The sequence below is a fragment of the Platalea leucorodia genome (assembly GCF_965183815.1).
Source record: "Platalea leucorodia genome assembly, contig: HAP1_HAP1_SCAFFOLD_90, whole genome shotgun sequence".
Lineage (NCBI taxonomy): Eukaryota > Metazoa > Chordata > Aves > Pelecaniformes > Threskiornithidae > Platalea > Platalea leucorodia.
Window position 1 is genome coordinate 221,789 of NW_028121436.1, and position 14,169 is coordinate 235,957.

General features: G+C 50.5%; 1 protein-coding gene across 1 annotated transcript; it reads right to left on the reverse strand.

Annotated features, from left to right (window-relative positions):
* Positions 1-9,319: 9,319 nt before the first annotated feature.
* Positions 9,320-10,255, reverse strand: LOC309603452 (olfactory receptor 14J1-like; the record flags this gene model as incomplete). Its single annotated transcript, XM_082338301.1, has 1 exon — positions 9,320-10,255. One exon carries the CDS (start codon positions 10,253-10,255, stop codon positions 9,320-9,322), a length of 936 nt encoding a protein of 311 aa, XP_082194427.1.
* Positions 10,256-14,169: the final 3,914 nt, after the last annotated feature.

Consider the following 14,169-nt stretch of genomic DNA (forward strand, 5'->3'; position numbering starts at 1 on the left):
ACCAGCCTTCATTCCACAGGAAAGAAAAGAAAAACAGAAAAAGAAACAAAACCCCAAACACCACAGGAGGGAGACGGCTCAGTTTCTCATTAGTTTATTTGGTTTCTTTATTTGTTTGCTCTACAAGGTAATTTTTATCCCCCAACTGAATGAATTTCCCTTCTACGCCTCCCTACCCCCCATCTTTTTAAATCTTTTTATGCTCTTATCTTTTTCCTTTGTTTATTCCCCTCTTCTCTGCTGCTTTTCAAATCTTCTTTTCTTTTTCCCTCCGACAGCCAGAAAGGTTTATCAAAACTGTTCTTCAGCAGGAAAGTTGTCAGTGACTGAGGAGGAATCTGTTTATAAAGCTTTCTGTTCTACCCGACAAAGTTCAAGCTTGGATGGAAGGACAGTCCTGAAAATGGAATAGTTTTAAACACGGGATGTTTGTCTTCTCCCTCTTTGGCTCTGACTTTCCCTGAAAACCAAACCTTTCCCAGGGAATAAAACTTCCCTCTTCTCTCACTCTCCTTCTTACCTTTCCTTCCCACACGCCCCCTCATTGGTCACCATCTTCATGCCACCTTCTCTCTCTTTCTGTCCTAATCAGAAGGTTAAAGGCACTTGGCTGCGCTGTTTTATCTTGCACTAGAATGCATTGTAGCTCATCCTAAAGGATACCTTTAAATAGATTAGAATAAAATCGGTTGAGAAACATCTGTTTTTTCCCCACTGACTGTAAAGGGACTGTTGGGTAAAGAGCTCAAATACAATAACTTGCATTGTGTTTATGGTGGATTCCTGCTCTAACCCCCATACTACGTTTGCTCCTAGGGCATAAAATGGTGCCTTCTTGCTCTAGGTTGATTCTTCTCTCCTTTCTTCTGTTTTCCTTCCAGCCTTTGCGTGAATGTCTCCGTGAACGCCTTTTCTCGTCCTTCTACATTCTTTTGCTCTGTCTCATCTTCTGGTAACCTCCTCAAGCATTGTTTCCTCCACTGACCATCTGCCCTTGCTCACTGCAGCTCCGATGCAGAAATGTTGAACCACACACCTGTCACAGAGTTCCTTCTCTTGGGCTTCCCCTCCCGCCACCATCAGCAGCGCCTAATGGCAATCCCTCTCCTGGCTTTGCACCTGGTGATCTTAGTGGGAAACTTGCTGATCATTGCCCTCGTTCTGCCTGAAAGAGACCTCTGCAGGCCCATGTACTTTTTCCTCTGTAACCTCTCCTGCTTGGGCATCTTCATCGCTACATCCATCTTACCCAAAGCCATAGGAAACTTGCTGATGGGCAGCAAAGCCATTTCCTTCCCAGGCTGCTTAACTCAGGGCTACTTCTACTCCCTTCTGGGCTACATCAAGTTTGTCCTTCTGGCTCTCACGTCCTATGACCGCTATGTGGCCATATGCCACCCTCTGCAGTACCCCATGCTCATGAACGGTCAGCTTTGCCTTCAGCTCCTCTTGGGCTCGTGGGCTGCAGGCTTCCTGGCCACGGTTGTCTCCACTGTCCTGGTTGCCAGGATGCCCTTCTGCAATGCCAATCATATTGACCACTTCTTCTGCGACAGCGTGCTTTTGATCAGGTTGTCCTGGGCACAAACACAGATTGTTGAGCTGATCACCTTCATGGCCTCATCCATCATCCTACTTGGCTCACTGGGCATGGCAGCAGTGCCCTACCTTTACATCATTAACACCATATTTAGGTTGTCCTCAGCTTCCTCACGGCACAAGGCATTCTTTACATGCTCCTCTCACTTCACCTTTGTCATTTTGGGCTACGGCAACTGCATATTTATGTATGCCCAGCCTTCAAGTCACCACATGTCCTACAACAAGGCAGTGGTCCTTCTCAACACAGTGGTAACTCCTTTGGTGAGTCCCTTTCTTTTCAGCCTGAGGAACCAGATGATGAAAGATGCTCTCAGGGCACGCTTGCAGAGAAGGGTGATCATCTTCAGGAAACACTTTTCCACCTGAGAAGAGTTTTTGTAAGTGGATTTTGAAAGGGGACAGGGGTGGGGAGGACAAACACATGATGATGATATATTTGCAGAAATGAGGCCTTTCTTTCTTAGCAGTGTAAAGATTCCTGAAATGAATATCACACCAGGTTCTCTCCTGCAAGAGATCATCCTAAGAAGGCCTTCCCTAGGAATGCCTTTCAAATGACCTACAAGCACTTTACAAACCCTGGTGAATACCACAATGGAATTTTCTACGTGTGGAAACCGAGACAGAAAGCAACAAGCAAAGGGCTTCATCCCTCCATGGCACAGCCAATTCTCAACAAGCTTCACCCTCCTTCAGTTCTCATGCAACTTCTTGCTTCTAAACCTGGTTTCCTGATTATTTTGGTGGCAGATCTTTGTTGAACCTCTTAGCCTTTAGGAAATGACAGAAAATAGGTGGAACACAATTGAAAGAAGAATAATGGCTTTATTTCTCTACCAAGTGGTGCTTACATCTCCATTAACCTCCTGGTTAGAACAAAAACATGCCTGAAATCAAGTCCAACTTAACTGCCTCAAATTACCTCTCTTCTGCTTTGGTATAAAATCTTGAATATTGGTCAGAAATGTAGTTTTGAGTAACAAGGCAGCTGTCTGCAGATCAGGTCTGGTGAAGTAAATGTCCAGTCCTTGACGCAATGCTCTCAGAGCCAATACTTCAGCTGATCTAGCAAATTCAGGGGAATTAACTTATTCCAACATAGACTTTTATGACTGCAATGTCTAAAAAGATGAGTTCTTTGCGTGGTCTCCTTTGACAGTGGGGAGGAAGGAGCAGTACAGAGGATGGTGTCATCTCCTCCTATAGTGGTCTATAGCACCTCAGGGGAACTGTACTTAGCAGAGGCTTGGCAGCTTATCTTTTCAATACCTAATGCCTGGTGCACTGACCCACGTGCTGGGCAACGTCTGGTGATTTGCACAAGTGAGGGACTCTTGCTCAGCAGGGGCCATCCTTTGAAGACACGAGGGTTACAACTGTACTTTAAGGTCTCTCCAAAAGTAAACAGAAACATCACCTCTAATCACTGCCACAGTGTTGTCATTTTGTAATTTTCCTAGATTAAGAAAGCTGGATTTGTTGACTCAGTGGAAAAAAAGAAGGCTTTGGGGACACCATTGGAACAGTCTTCCCACACCTACCAGGAGGTGATCCAGAAGAGTCAGGCTCTTCCCTGTTGTGCATGATGGGATGATGAGGGCCAATGATCAAGGTTTCCCAGAGAGGAGGTGCCATCTCCATCTTTGGTGGGTTTGAAGCCCAACGTGAATGAAGTCCTGTGCAACCTGCTGTGACCCCACGGGTGACCCTGCTGTCAGCAGGAGGTTGGACTGGAAACCTCCAGAGGTCACTTGTAGCCTGAACGATTCCGTGTTTCCAGCCACCATGGCTTTTCTCTTGAGGATTTGAAGGAAAGCACTCAGGTTCCCCATGACCCTGGAAGTCAGTCAGGCATAACTATTGTCAGAGCAAGTGCAGCTTTCTTGCCCCACTCCAATCAGTCTGTTGCAGGTGAAGGGCTGCTTGGCAGGTACCCCTGAACAGCCCTGGCCATGTCCTTGGCTTCACCTTGTATTTTCTTTTTCCCTCTTTTGCTCCTCCCAAGTTCTTCCCTTTGATCATGCTCATGCCCTCCCATACAAATAGTCCACCTCTGGTTACCTTTTTCTCATCAGATACGGTTTGTCTTGCTTTGTACCCTCATGTGGTGTTTCTGGGATGGTTACAGCGGTAATACCTGCCTTGGCTTGCAATTTCATTTAATTAGTATATTGTCATCAAGGCAGGCTCAGACTGGGCTGGATGAGGAGCAACCTCAAAGAAAAGGGCCTGGGCATTACAAGGGGTGCCATAGCAGCCAGTGATGGTGCTAAACGTGAACATACCCATGTGCATATTGAGCTGCACTGGGAGGAGCATGGCCATCAGACAAAGGGAGTTGTCATCCGTCTTGACTCAGCACTGGTGTGGCCACATCTGGAATAGTGTGTCCCAGTGTGGGGGTCCCCATTCTGGAGGAATGGCGAGAAGCTGAAGATGATCCAGAGGTCTGCCAAGTTGGGGTTAGGGGCCATGTGTAGAGAGACTGAGAGACGTGGGCTTCTTAGGCCTAGTGAATCAGAAGATCTGGGGAGTGTGGGATCGTGTAGGCCATGACAGCTTGAAATATGCTTTCAGAGGTGGTGGCACCTGGGAAAGACCATGAAAAAGGAAAACTAGCAAAACCTGCAGTTTGGGAGGTCCAGACTGGACATGAGGTAGAAAGCAATGTCACTCCAAGGCCAGTGCTGTGGTGCAAGAGGTCACCCAGAGGGAGTCTGGATCAGGAAATGAGTCTGTTTCAAGGAAGAGTCACCAGTGAGGACAGAGAGACATCAGTACAGGGAGGAAGATGCTGCAGCGTGGAAGCAGGTTGGGTGTCTACAGCCTGAAGAGAAACAGCCATAGGCGTGGGACAGCCTAGGACAGCCTGCGGTAGAGATGGCCAAGGGTGCTGAGAAGTCCCTGACAGAATGGAGGCCTTGGTCCCCTGGGCTATGGCTGATGCCTCTGACACCAAGGCCTGTGAGGAGACACATTGTCCTCATGCCACCGGAGCCTCCTTGCCTCCTTGCACCCTGGCAGAGAGGCCAGGCAGTGTGATACCGTTGTCCTTTACTTGGCATCGCACAGCCCACATCCCAGTGCCCCAGGAAGAGCCCTGAGCCACACGTGAGGGACACGATCAAGGGTCAGGGCTTGGGTTTTGGCTTGAGAAACACATCAAGGCTTGACAAAGCATTAGAGCCACTTGCACTCTGCCTTTGACTGCCTGCCAGCACTGCCTCCAATTTTCTGCTCTAACGAGTCCATCGGGAGGCCTTGTCAGTAATGGCCCTCAGAGGGACCCCTTAATGCTTCAAGGTACTTTGGGTTTTGCTTCTGACTTTGACTTCTGGAAACGTTTGTGCAAATCTCCCCTCAGTATCTCAGGCTCAAGGACTCAGCACCAAATGCACCCTGGGGCTCATTACAATGCAGAAAGCCCTACTGTGCCTTGCTGTTCCTACACTTTTTTTCAAGTCTTCATGTCTCGTACAGCTACTTGGAGCTGTTTCAGTGGGGTAGGCAAAGAGGAAGAGTTCAGTAAAAAAAATCAGTTTTGCTTCTTAAGGGTATTTTGTCTAGTTTTTCAGCCTACTGAAGAAGCAGCATGCTCCAGTGGATATTGATCTAAGATGACTCGTCAGGAGGTCTGGAAGGGAAGGAAAAGTAGTCCCTTGAGGTCTGCCTGGACGACCTTGCTCCTCACCTCCCCAAGCCCACCAGTTCCCTCATCGGCCACCTGGGACTTGCATCCCTTTCCTCACACCAGACTTCTCCACTGAGCTCTGCAGATGGATGTTACAGCTCCTTTGAACCAGCTCCCACCTGCTTTCCTTAGAGAACTGGGCTGCACACAGCCACAGAAAGGTTTCTCTTCATTGCCAACAAACAAAAGTTAAACATGATGCCATTTAATCAGCTTGAAAACTCTCTCCTCAGCTGTCTGCTGAGTCCAAGCAGCAGCTAACGTGGTCCACCTTTCACAAGGGATTTCTGTACAAGAACACTTTTAGACAGATAAGAAAGCAAAGATATAAACACATGATTAAGGTGTTGACTAAAGAGTTAATTAGACTCCTGAAAAATGGGGCAAGTCTCTAACTCCCTAAAGCTCAAAGCAGAAACCAGAAAGTTGAGAGCCATCTGAATGATCCAAGAGCAAGCGGAGGAGGAAACCTGACAACAATGGGAAGGGCATGCATCCAGAGAGTCTGCTGAGAAGATGTCCTTAGGCATGGCCACTTACTCAGGAGAGGTGGAAACACCTGAATGATGAGGGAGATGAGATACTAGACAGAGTAGTGGTAAGACAAGTCCAGGGGAAGATCAATATTTCTTCTCCTGCCATTAGTACACTTCCAGGAAATTCCTATTCTGTCATGGTGGGAAAACATTGTTGTTTCTTGAAAGTACTCCAGTGATTCAGCTGATGCAAATGTGCTCGTATATTTTTTTTTTTTAATTATAAAAAAAAAAAGAATTGTGCACCTTTCCAGGCAGACATCAGTTGTCAGACCACAAAAAGGCAGTGCCACTTTCAGGGGTCTCAGTGTAGCTGAGGTGCTGGCCTGGGATTGGCATCTATCCCAGAGGACCTGGGGGAGACCAGAGCACCTTGCAGGCTGCAGGTGGAGGCTGGGCAGGGGTTCCCAGGGCATCTCTACTGGCACCAGGTGTCTGTGTCCCTGTAGCTGAAGACATTTGTGTCCTACGTCCATTCCCAGTTCTGGAAAACACCTTCCTTTCAAAAAAAAAAAAGAAATCCCCTCCAAAGACACTGTTGTGATTTAACCCAGCAGGCAGCTAAACACCACACAGGTGTTGGCTCACTCCTCACCCTCCCCAGCAGGATGGGGGAGAGAATAGAGGGGGAAAAAAAAAAAAAAGTAAAATTCATGGCTTGAGATAAAGACAGTTTAATAAGACAGAAAAGGAAGAGAAAATCATCATAATAATAACAAGAATAATAGTAATGATAAAAGAATATACAAAAGAAGTGATGCATAATGCAATTGTTCACCAACCGCTGACTGATGCCCATCCAGTTCCTGAGCAATGGTTCCCTCCCTGGCCAGCTCCCCCCAGTTTATATACTGAGCATGATGTCATATGGTATGGAATATCCCTTTGACCAGTTTGGGTCAGCTGTCCTGGCTGTGTCCCCTCCCAGCTTCTCGCTGGCAGAGCACGAGAAGCTAAAAAGTCCTTGACCAGTGTAAGCACTACTCAACAACAACTAAAACATCAGTGTGTTCTCAACATTATTCTCATACTAAATCCAAAACACAGCACTATACCAGATACCAGGAAAAAAACCCCAATAAAATTAACTCTATCCCAGCCAAACCAAGGACAGTATCCACCCCATATTCTATACCATATACCTCATGCCCAGGTCCCACACTTTCCAATACATTCCAATGAATCACCACCACTTTTCCTCTCTTTTGATATAAACACACAGAGATCAGTCCCTTGGTCTATGGGCCATCCCTCTAAAATATCTGCTGAGTTCCTTTGGTCCATGACTTTGGGCTCGACCTGGCATAACAGTCCTTCAGGGCAGGAGAGATGGTGACTGGTGTTGGATCGTTGCATGCTGAAGCCAGCTCTGGTTCCATTATCGCTGCTGGGTTAAACCACAAGAGACTGAAGAAAAGCTGAGAAATGTGTTGACACCTTTCTTTGCTTTGGATCTTTCTCTTCAGTTCTTCTTGCTTCCATTTTCATTGACATTAACTGACATCTGACAGGCCTACAGGCATTAAAACAAGATCCTTTTGTGTCTTGCACAGAGCCCCATGTCCCCAGAACCTTCCCTGCCCAGGACTCCTCAGTCTTTGCACAGAGCGAGTCACACTGACGTGTCGACCTCTCTTCACTGCTCTAGATGTTGGGTTAGATGGTCACTTACAGCGTGGGAGGATTCATGTCCCATAAACATCTGCTCTGCTCCAGTTAGAAACAGGGCCCAGCTTCATAGGTTCGTAAGAGAACTGAGGTTGAAGGGACCTCAGGAAGGCTGCAGCCCACCCTCTCAGAAGCAGGATCAGACCCAAGCCGTTCAAGGCTTGATTCAGTCCAAGTTTGAAAACCCGCAAAGACAGAGACTGCAGAACCTGTCTGGGTGACCTGTTCCAGCACTTGGCTGAGCTCACGGGGAAAAAAGGTTTCCTTATGTCCTGGCTGAACCTCTTCTCTTTCACCTTCCTCCCATTGTCTTTTGTCTTCCCACCATGCACCATGGTGAAGACCCTGGCTCTGTATTCTCCATATCCTCCTTGTAGGGACTGGCAGGCCAGGATGAGCTCCCCCTCAGCCTTCCCTTCTCAAGGCTGGACAAGCCCAGCTCCCTCAGCCTCTCCTCACCGGCAAAGTGCTCCAGTCCCTGCCTGTCCTCAGGGACCTTTGCTACAACCACTCCAGCTTGCCAGTATTGTTCCTGAATTGAGGATCTGAAATTTGGATGGAATATTCCAGAGAATCCCTTCCCTCCACCTCCTGGCCATGCTCCTGATCACACAGCCCAGGATGCTGGTGGCCTCCCTTGCTGCCAGGGCACACGACCGCCTCCTGTCCAGCTCGCTGACCACCAGGACCTTTCCCACAGGGCTGCTCCCAGCCAGGCAGCCCCCAGCCTGTGCCATTGCCAGGGTGAGTCCCCTGCAGGGGCAGAAACTGGCATTTGTCCTTCTGGGATTTCATGAGGTTCCTGCCAATACGTGCTCTCCTCCTTCTTGAACCCCTTCATTGAGCACATAGGCCTGGGAGTAAAGACTCAGGCACAGAAGGCCGTGAGTCCCTCAGCCCCATTGCTGGCTCCTGTTTATTAGATTACCATCCTCGTTCAGCAGCAGCCCTGCATTTGCCTTGTTCAGCCTTGGTTTCTAACACAGCAATGGACGCTCTTCTCTTTGCTCTTGACTTTTCTTGCAGCCCCCAACTCCAGGAGGTCACCCCCTGGCAGCTGCTTCATGGCCCCTGTCAGTGCCTTGTTGGCACTGGGGAGCAAAGGGTGTATTTGGTGTGAGGAACAGTTTCTCTTGCATGATCTCCATGACGTCCCTTTGTGCCCTGTCCCCCTTCTGTTCCTCCTATTTGAGACAGCCTCCCCCAGGTCCTGGAACATAATCAGCCCTATCTGCATCCCATGTGGGGTTTTGCAGACATCCCTGCTCCGGGGTCTGCCAGGGTCTGGACAAGGAGAGAGGTCGAGCAGGGCTGGCCATTCCCCCAGTGCAGGCCCTGAGCCCAGCAGGAGGAGGCAAAAATGGCCGTGCAGCAAAACTCAGCCATAAACCTGTGGAGACTGGAGAGTGGACAAATAGGGAGGCTCACTCCAGTAACTGAAAGCTCCCTCCAGTCCCATTCCCTAACACATCGCCCTGAACCCTACTGCCCTCAGCCCATGGAGAAACCAAGCACAGCAGAACAGACTCACGGGGGCAATGGTTTATCCTGTTCCTGACCTCAGCTTTGGAAGAAGAGCCCAACCTCCAGACACCAGCACTGAGGAAATCCCCTTTTATTACAGAGGTGTGACATGGGAGGCCAGCTCTACCATCGGGCCAGGCACATGTGCTTTAGGTCAGCCAGACTGGGTTCATGCCTCTGGAGAAGTGGACTGCATGCAGACATTCCTGGACAAAAAGAATTCTCACAGATAAAACAACCAAAGCACAGGACATTCCTCAGATACATTGGAAATCACTTGGGAGGAGACATGGGCAGCTTATTGCTGCTGGAAGACTATGGATTGAATGAGCTTCTTCAGTGCGCCTTTGAGCTCCTGGTTCCTCATGCTGTAGATGACGGGGTTCACTGCTGGAGGTACCACAGAATACAAAACAGCCACCACCAGATCCAAGGACGGGGAGGAGATGGAGGGGGGCTTCAGGTAGGCAAACATGCCACTGCTGATAAACAGGGAGACCACGGCCAGGTGAGGGAGGCACGTGGAAAAGGCTTTGTGGCGCCCCTGCTCAGAGGGGATCCTCAGCACGGCCCTGAAGATCTCCACATAGGACAGCACAATGAAAACAAAACACCCTAAGTTCACTAAGATACTAACCACAAGAAGCCCAATCTCCCTGAGGTAGGAGTGTGTGCAGGAGAGCTTGAGGATCTGGGGGATTTCACAGAAGAATTGATCCAGAGTATTGCCCTTGCAGAGGGGTAGTGAAAATGTGTTGGCAGTGTGCAGGAGAGAACTGAGAAATGCACTGCCCCAGGCAGCTGCTGCCATGTGGACACAAGCTCTGCTGCTCAAGAGGATTCCGTAGTGCAGGGGTTTGCAGATGGCAACGTAGCGGTCATAGGCTATGATAGTGAGAAGGTAACACTCTGCTACTGCCAAGAAGGCAAAGAGAAAGAGCTGGTAAGCACATCTCATGTAGGAGATGTCCCTGGTGTCCCAGAGGGAATTGGCCATGGCTTTGGGGACAGTGGTGGAGATGGATGCCAGGTCGAGCAGGGCGAGGTTGAGGAGGAAGAAGTACATGGGGGTGTGGAGGTGGTGGTCACAGGCTATGGCAGTGATGATGAGGCCGTTGCCCAGGAAGGCAGCCAGGTAGATGGCCAGGAAGAGCCAGAAGTGCAAGAGCTGCAGCTCCCGTGTGTCCGCGAAGGCCAGGAGAAGGAAGTGGGTGATGGAGCTGCTGTTGGACATCTGCTGCCTCTGTGCACGGGGTCCTGTTCCTACAGGAAGAGTCAATGAAGCGTTAGGGGAGACTTCTCTGAGCAAAATCTAAGCCTTTCTCATACACCTTCACCCTGCTATACCACAGCCTCCACCCCACCTACTCCTTTTCCAGGAGGCCTTTCTTCAGCTCAGTGGCTGCAGCTCTGGCTGAGCATAGTGTGGAGAGCAGGGCCTCTGCCCGCTGGCTGCTGAGGAGTCAGCCCTGCTCTGCAGCAGTGAGATCATGGGAATGGTGGGGCAGGGGCCAGTCCTGGTGTTCAACTTTTTCAGATGAAACTGCTCCTAACGCAGAAGGGCCTGTCAGCATCTGCACTCCCAGTGCTAAGGAACGGGGATAGCGGATGGCAGTTTGAGAGTGTTTGGGGTTTTTAAAGCTCTCCCCATCTCACCTGAGGAGTTTTCTTGGATGCCAGAAACGCTTAGCATTTCTGCTTCACTCAGGGAGAGCAGAGGGAGTCCTGCGAGGCAAAAGGATTGCCTGTGGCTTAGTGGAGACTGAGGGGAGCTGGTCTGTCCCTCTGACTTGTTCCCTCCAAGCTGCCGTGGGCTTGTTCTTGAGATGGGGGTGATCTCACTCTTGTGTTACCCTGAAAAAAAAAACCAGACACTGCTGTGAGCAGAGGGATCCAGTGCAGACCACTAAATGTCTCACCTTTTCTCAAGGTCTCAGCACCCCACTTCTAGCCAAGGACACACATGGCTCATTTTACAAACCCAAAAGAACGTTCTCTGTCATAGCATCTCTGATCTTCTCCATGAGGATTTCAGATAACACAAAGGTGATATAGGACAGGTTTGCATCCTGGAGGGAAGTTGGGAAGGAAACCTCAGGGAGATAGCCAAGTGTCCTAATGACACCATCTGATCAAGGGAAAACCAGCTTATTCTCCTGTCCCGCACACTGCATTGCACACAGCCACAAAGGTTAGAGGAAAGCTGGGACACTTGTTCCCATGGACACAAATGCATGAAAGGACCCACAAGATCAGTGTGTGACTCTGCAGCTGAAACTCCACTGCCCCAGGGATCCTGGCAGCAAGAATGACATAAAAATCATAAAGACAAGTGGAGAAACAAGGAAAAATATACATTGAGGGTGTGGCTGAGAGAGGCCAGGGCAGAGGCATTGGGGCACTCAGACAGCATTCCCCTTCCCCAGCTGTGCACGCCACCTCCCAGACACCACCATTGCCGGGCAGCTGCTCTCAGCCCCTGTGCTCTGCAGAGGGAACTGGGCCCGTGGCTGCAGAGCTGCACCACAGCTCTGCTGGAGCTCTGGCTGCAGAGGAGGTGGTTCACGCCTTGGAGCCCTCAGCCCTGAGGGCAGAGGCTTTGGTGGGTGGGAGAGGAGGCAAGGGGGCTTGCTCAGAGGAAGGGGTCTGCACTGGAAGGGATCAAATGGAGTTTTCTGTGTTCCGCCTCCTACATACTTCTGGTTTTTGTTTCCTCTCATTCCCAGATCATATCCTTGCTGCCTGAAGATTCTCACCCTGGGAAGTGTTTCCCTGTTCCATGTCTTTTCCCTGTCAGCGCTCACAGTCCCCATCCCAACCTCTGTGTGCTCACCTTGGCCCCACAGAAACCTGCCTGTTTGCAGGGCACTGGCTGGGTGCATGTTCCTGTTTGCAGGTGGAAAAGGGCAGGTCAGAAGAACCCTGATGGGTCCAGCAGAGGTGATGCTGGTGCTGTCCATAGGCAGAGCAGTGGCTGAAAGCATGTTACGTGGCTTCTGACAGACCTACTGATCACTCAGTATTGCAGTTCAGGAGTCTCAGTGACTTATTAAAACTTCAGAGATCCTTTTCCATTGATCTTTTTCTCTCCCCTTCCCTACCCCCCTGGAATAGGAAACTCAAAAGACAGACTCAGGAAATCTCCTTATCGTTCTACTAATCCCTGCCTTGATCTTCTCCTTGAGATATCCCCTTGGAAATATTCTGGGGTTGATCTGGGCCTGTGAGCAGCCCTGACCCATGCAGCACCCTCTCAACAGCAGAAGGACCCTGCCTTGCTGGGGGCTGCTCCTTCCACCCACAGCTTCCCCCTGCAGCACCGTGGTGCATTCCTCGGACAGGCTGAGTGCTGACCCTGGCAGGCGGCAGAGCCCCTGCCCCATGCAGCACCCTCTCAACAGCAGAAGGACCCTGCCTTGCTGGGGGCTGCTCCTTCCACCCACAGCTTCCCCCTGCAGCACCGTGGTGCATTCCTCGGACAGGCTGAGTGCTGACCCTGGCAGGCGGCAGAGTCCCTGCCCCAGCACACAGCCCCCTGGGGTGCAGGGACCCTGCTCGCAAGGACAGCCCTGGGCACCCCTGGCTGCACACCCACCTTCACACCCCTGCAGCCATCCCTGGGAGAAGGCAGCCATCCTGCTCTTTCCCTCTGATGGTGCAGCAGGGAGTCCCTGCTCTCGAGCACATCCTCTGCCTCTACACCAGAGAATCTCTGAGAGTGGTACTTACAAATCTTGCAGCCTGTGCGACATGCCAGCTTTAGGAGATCCCTCCAGGATCTGCAGATGCAATGCCCTGCAGCCACAGACTTTCTATCTGTGAAGATTTCTCTGCTGGTGAGCTCTCAGCGTCTTCCCAATCCAGTTTTTTTTTTAAACTCTCTCTGCCTCACTTCTCTCCCATCCGTGCCTGCAGACAGTGCCCTCAGCCCTGCTGCCCTTTGCAGAGGAGCTGCTCCTGGGCAGAGCTGTCTCTCTGCAGGGCTGCCCACTTGCCAGCAGCTCCCTCCATCCCAGGAGCCCAGCCCAGCTCAGCAGCAGAGGCCCAGCCCAAGGCACCACTTTCTCTGCCCCTCTGGGCTCCCTCCAGGTGTCCCTGGGCTCCAGGGGAACCTGCTGTGAAACAGGCTGAAATCATCTCTGATGTTCCCTCTCTCAGCTGAGGGGAGACAAGTATTCCTAGCACTGTCATTTCTCCTATGAGGAAAAGATTTGGGCATGAGAATCACCTTTCCTTGTCCCATCATTAGACAGGACACCTAGACAGTGACAGAAAAATTTACACTTTCTGAAAGAAGGGATTCACAGAGTCAATCGAGGCATCTCAATCAGGATCTGTAGTGCTGGTGGTGGAAAGGGACTCAGCTCCCTCCCATGCCTGCCACAAACCCAGAGGAGGTGGGATTCCTCTTGCCTCATTTCAGCTGTGCAGAACAGAAGCACCTGCATGTGAGTGGCCTGTCTCTGCACCCATGCTCATCATTGGAGAGGGATGCGAGGAGTGAGATGCAAATGTCTGGTGACATTTGAGGTGCCAGGGGTGGTCCAAGACATGGGCAGGGAACTGTAAACTGAAATGGAGCAGCTCATACAGACAGGGCAGGATCTGGGGGCATCCTCTTGGAGGCTGTTGAGAATTTCCTTTGGCCTTTTGAAAGGAGAGCTGATGCCCAAAAGAAGGGCAGTTGAACTTATTATGTTCAGGGCAGCTTACAGTTATTCATCTGAACAATTGGAGGGATGCGCCATAGGGAGAGCTCAGTCTCCCTCTTCTCCTTCCGCTGTATTTACCAGGTCTCCACTAACTACATTGCCAGTTGTCTCAGGTTCAGCCCCACATTGCCTAACAGGATTTAGGGCAGCAACACAATTTCCTGTTCAAATCCAGGCCCACAGAGCTACAGGAGATGCCAGGGCTTGCAGGAAGAGCAGAGGACCTCCAGGAAAGCAATTCCCATTCAGGGTGGGTGTGTGACAGACAGCCCAGATGGCATCGCAGGGAGTGCGATTTGCTGCCTGTGTGCCAGTGACTGATGCCACCCGTCAGAGGTATCAGCCGTCAGATGCCATCAGAGAGGCAAGGTCTGCTCCTCCTCTACCCAGCAGCTGCAGTCATTGTGTGAACACAAAGAACATCACACCCATGATG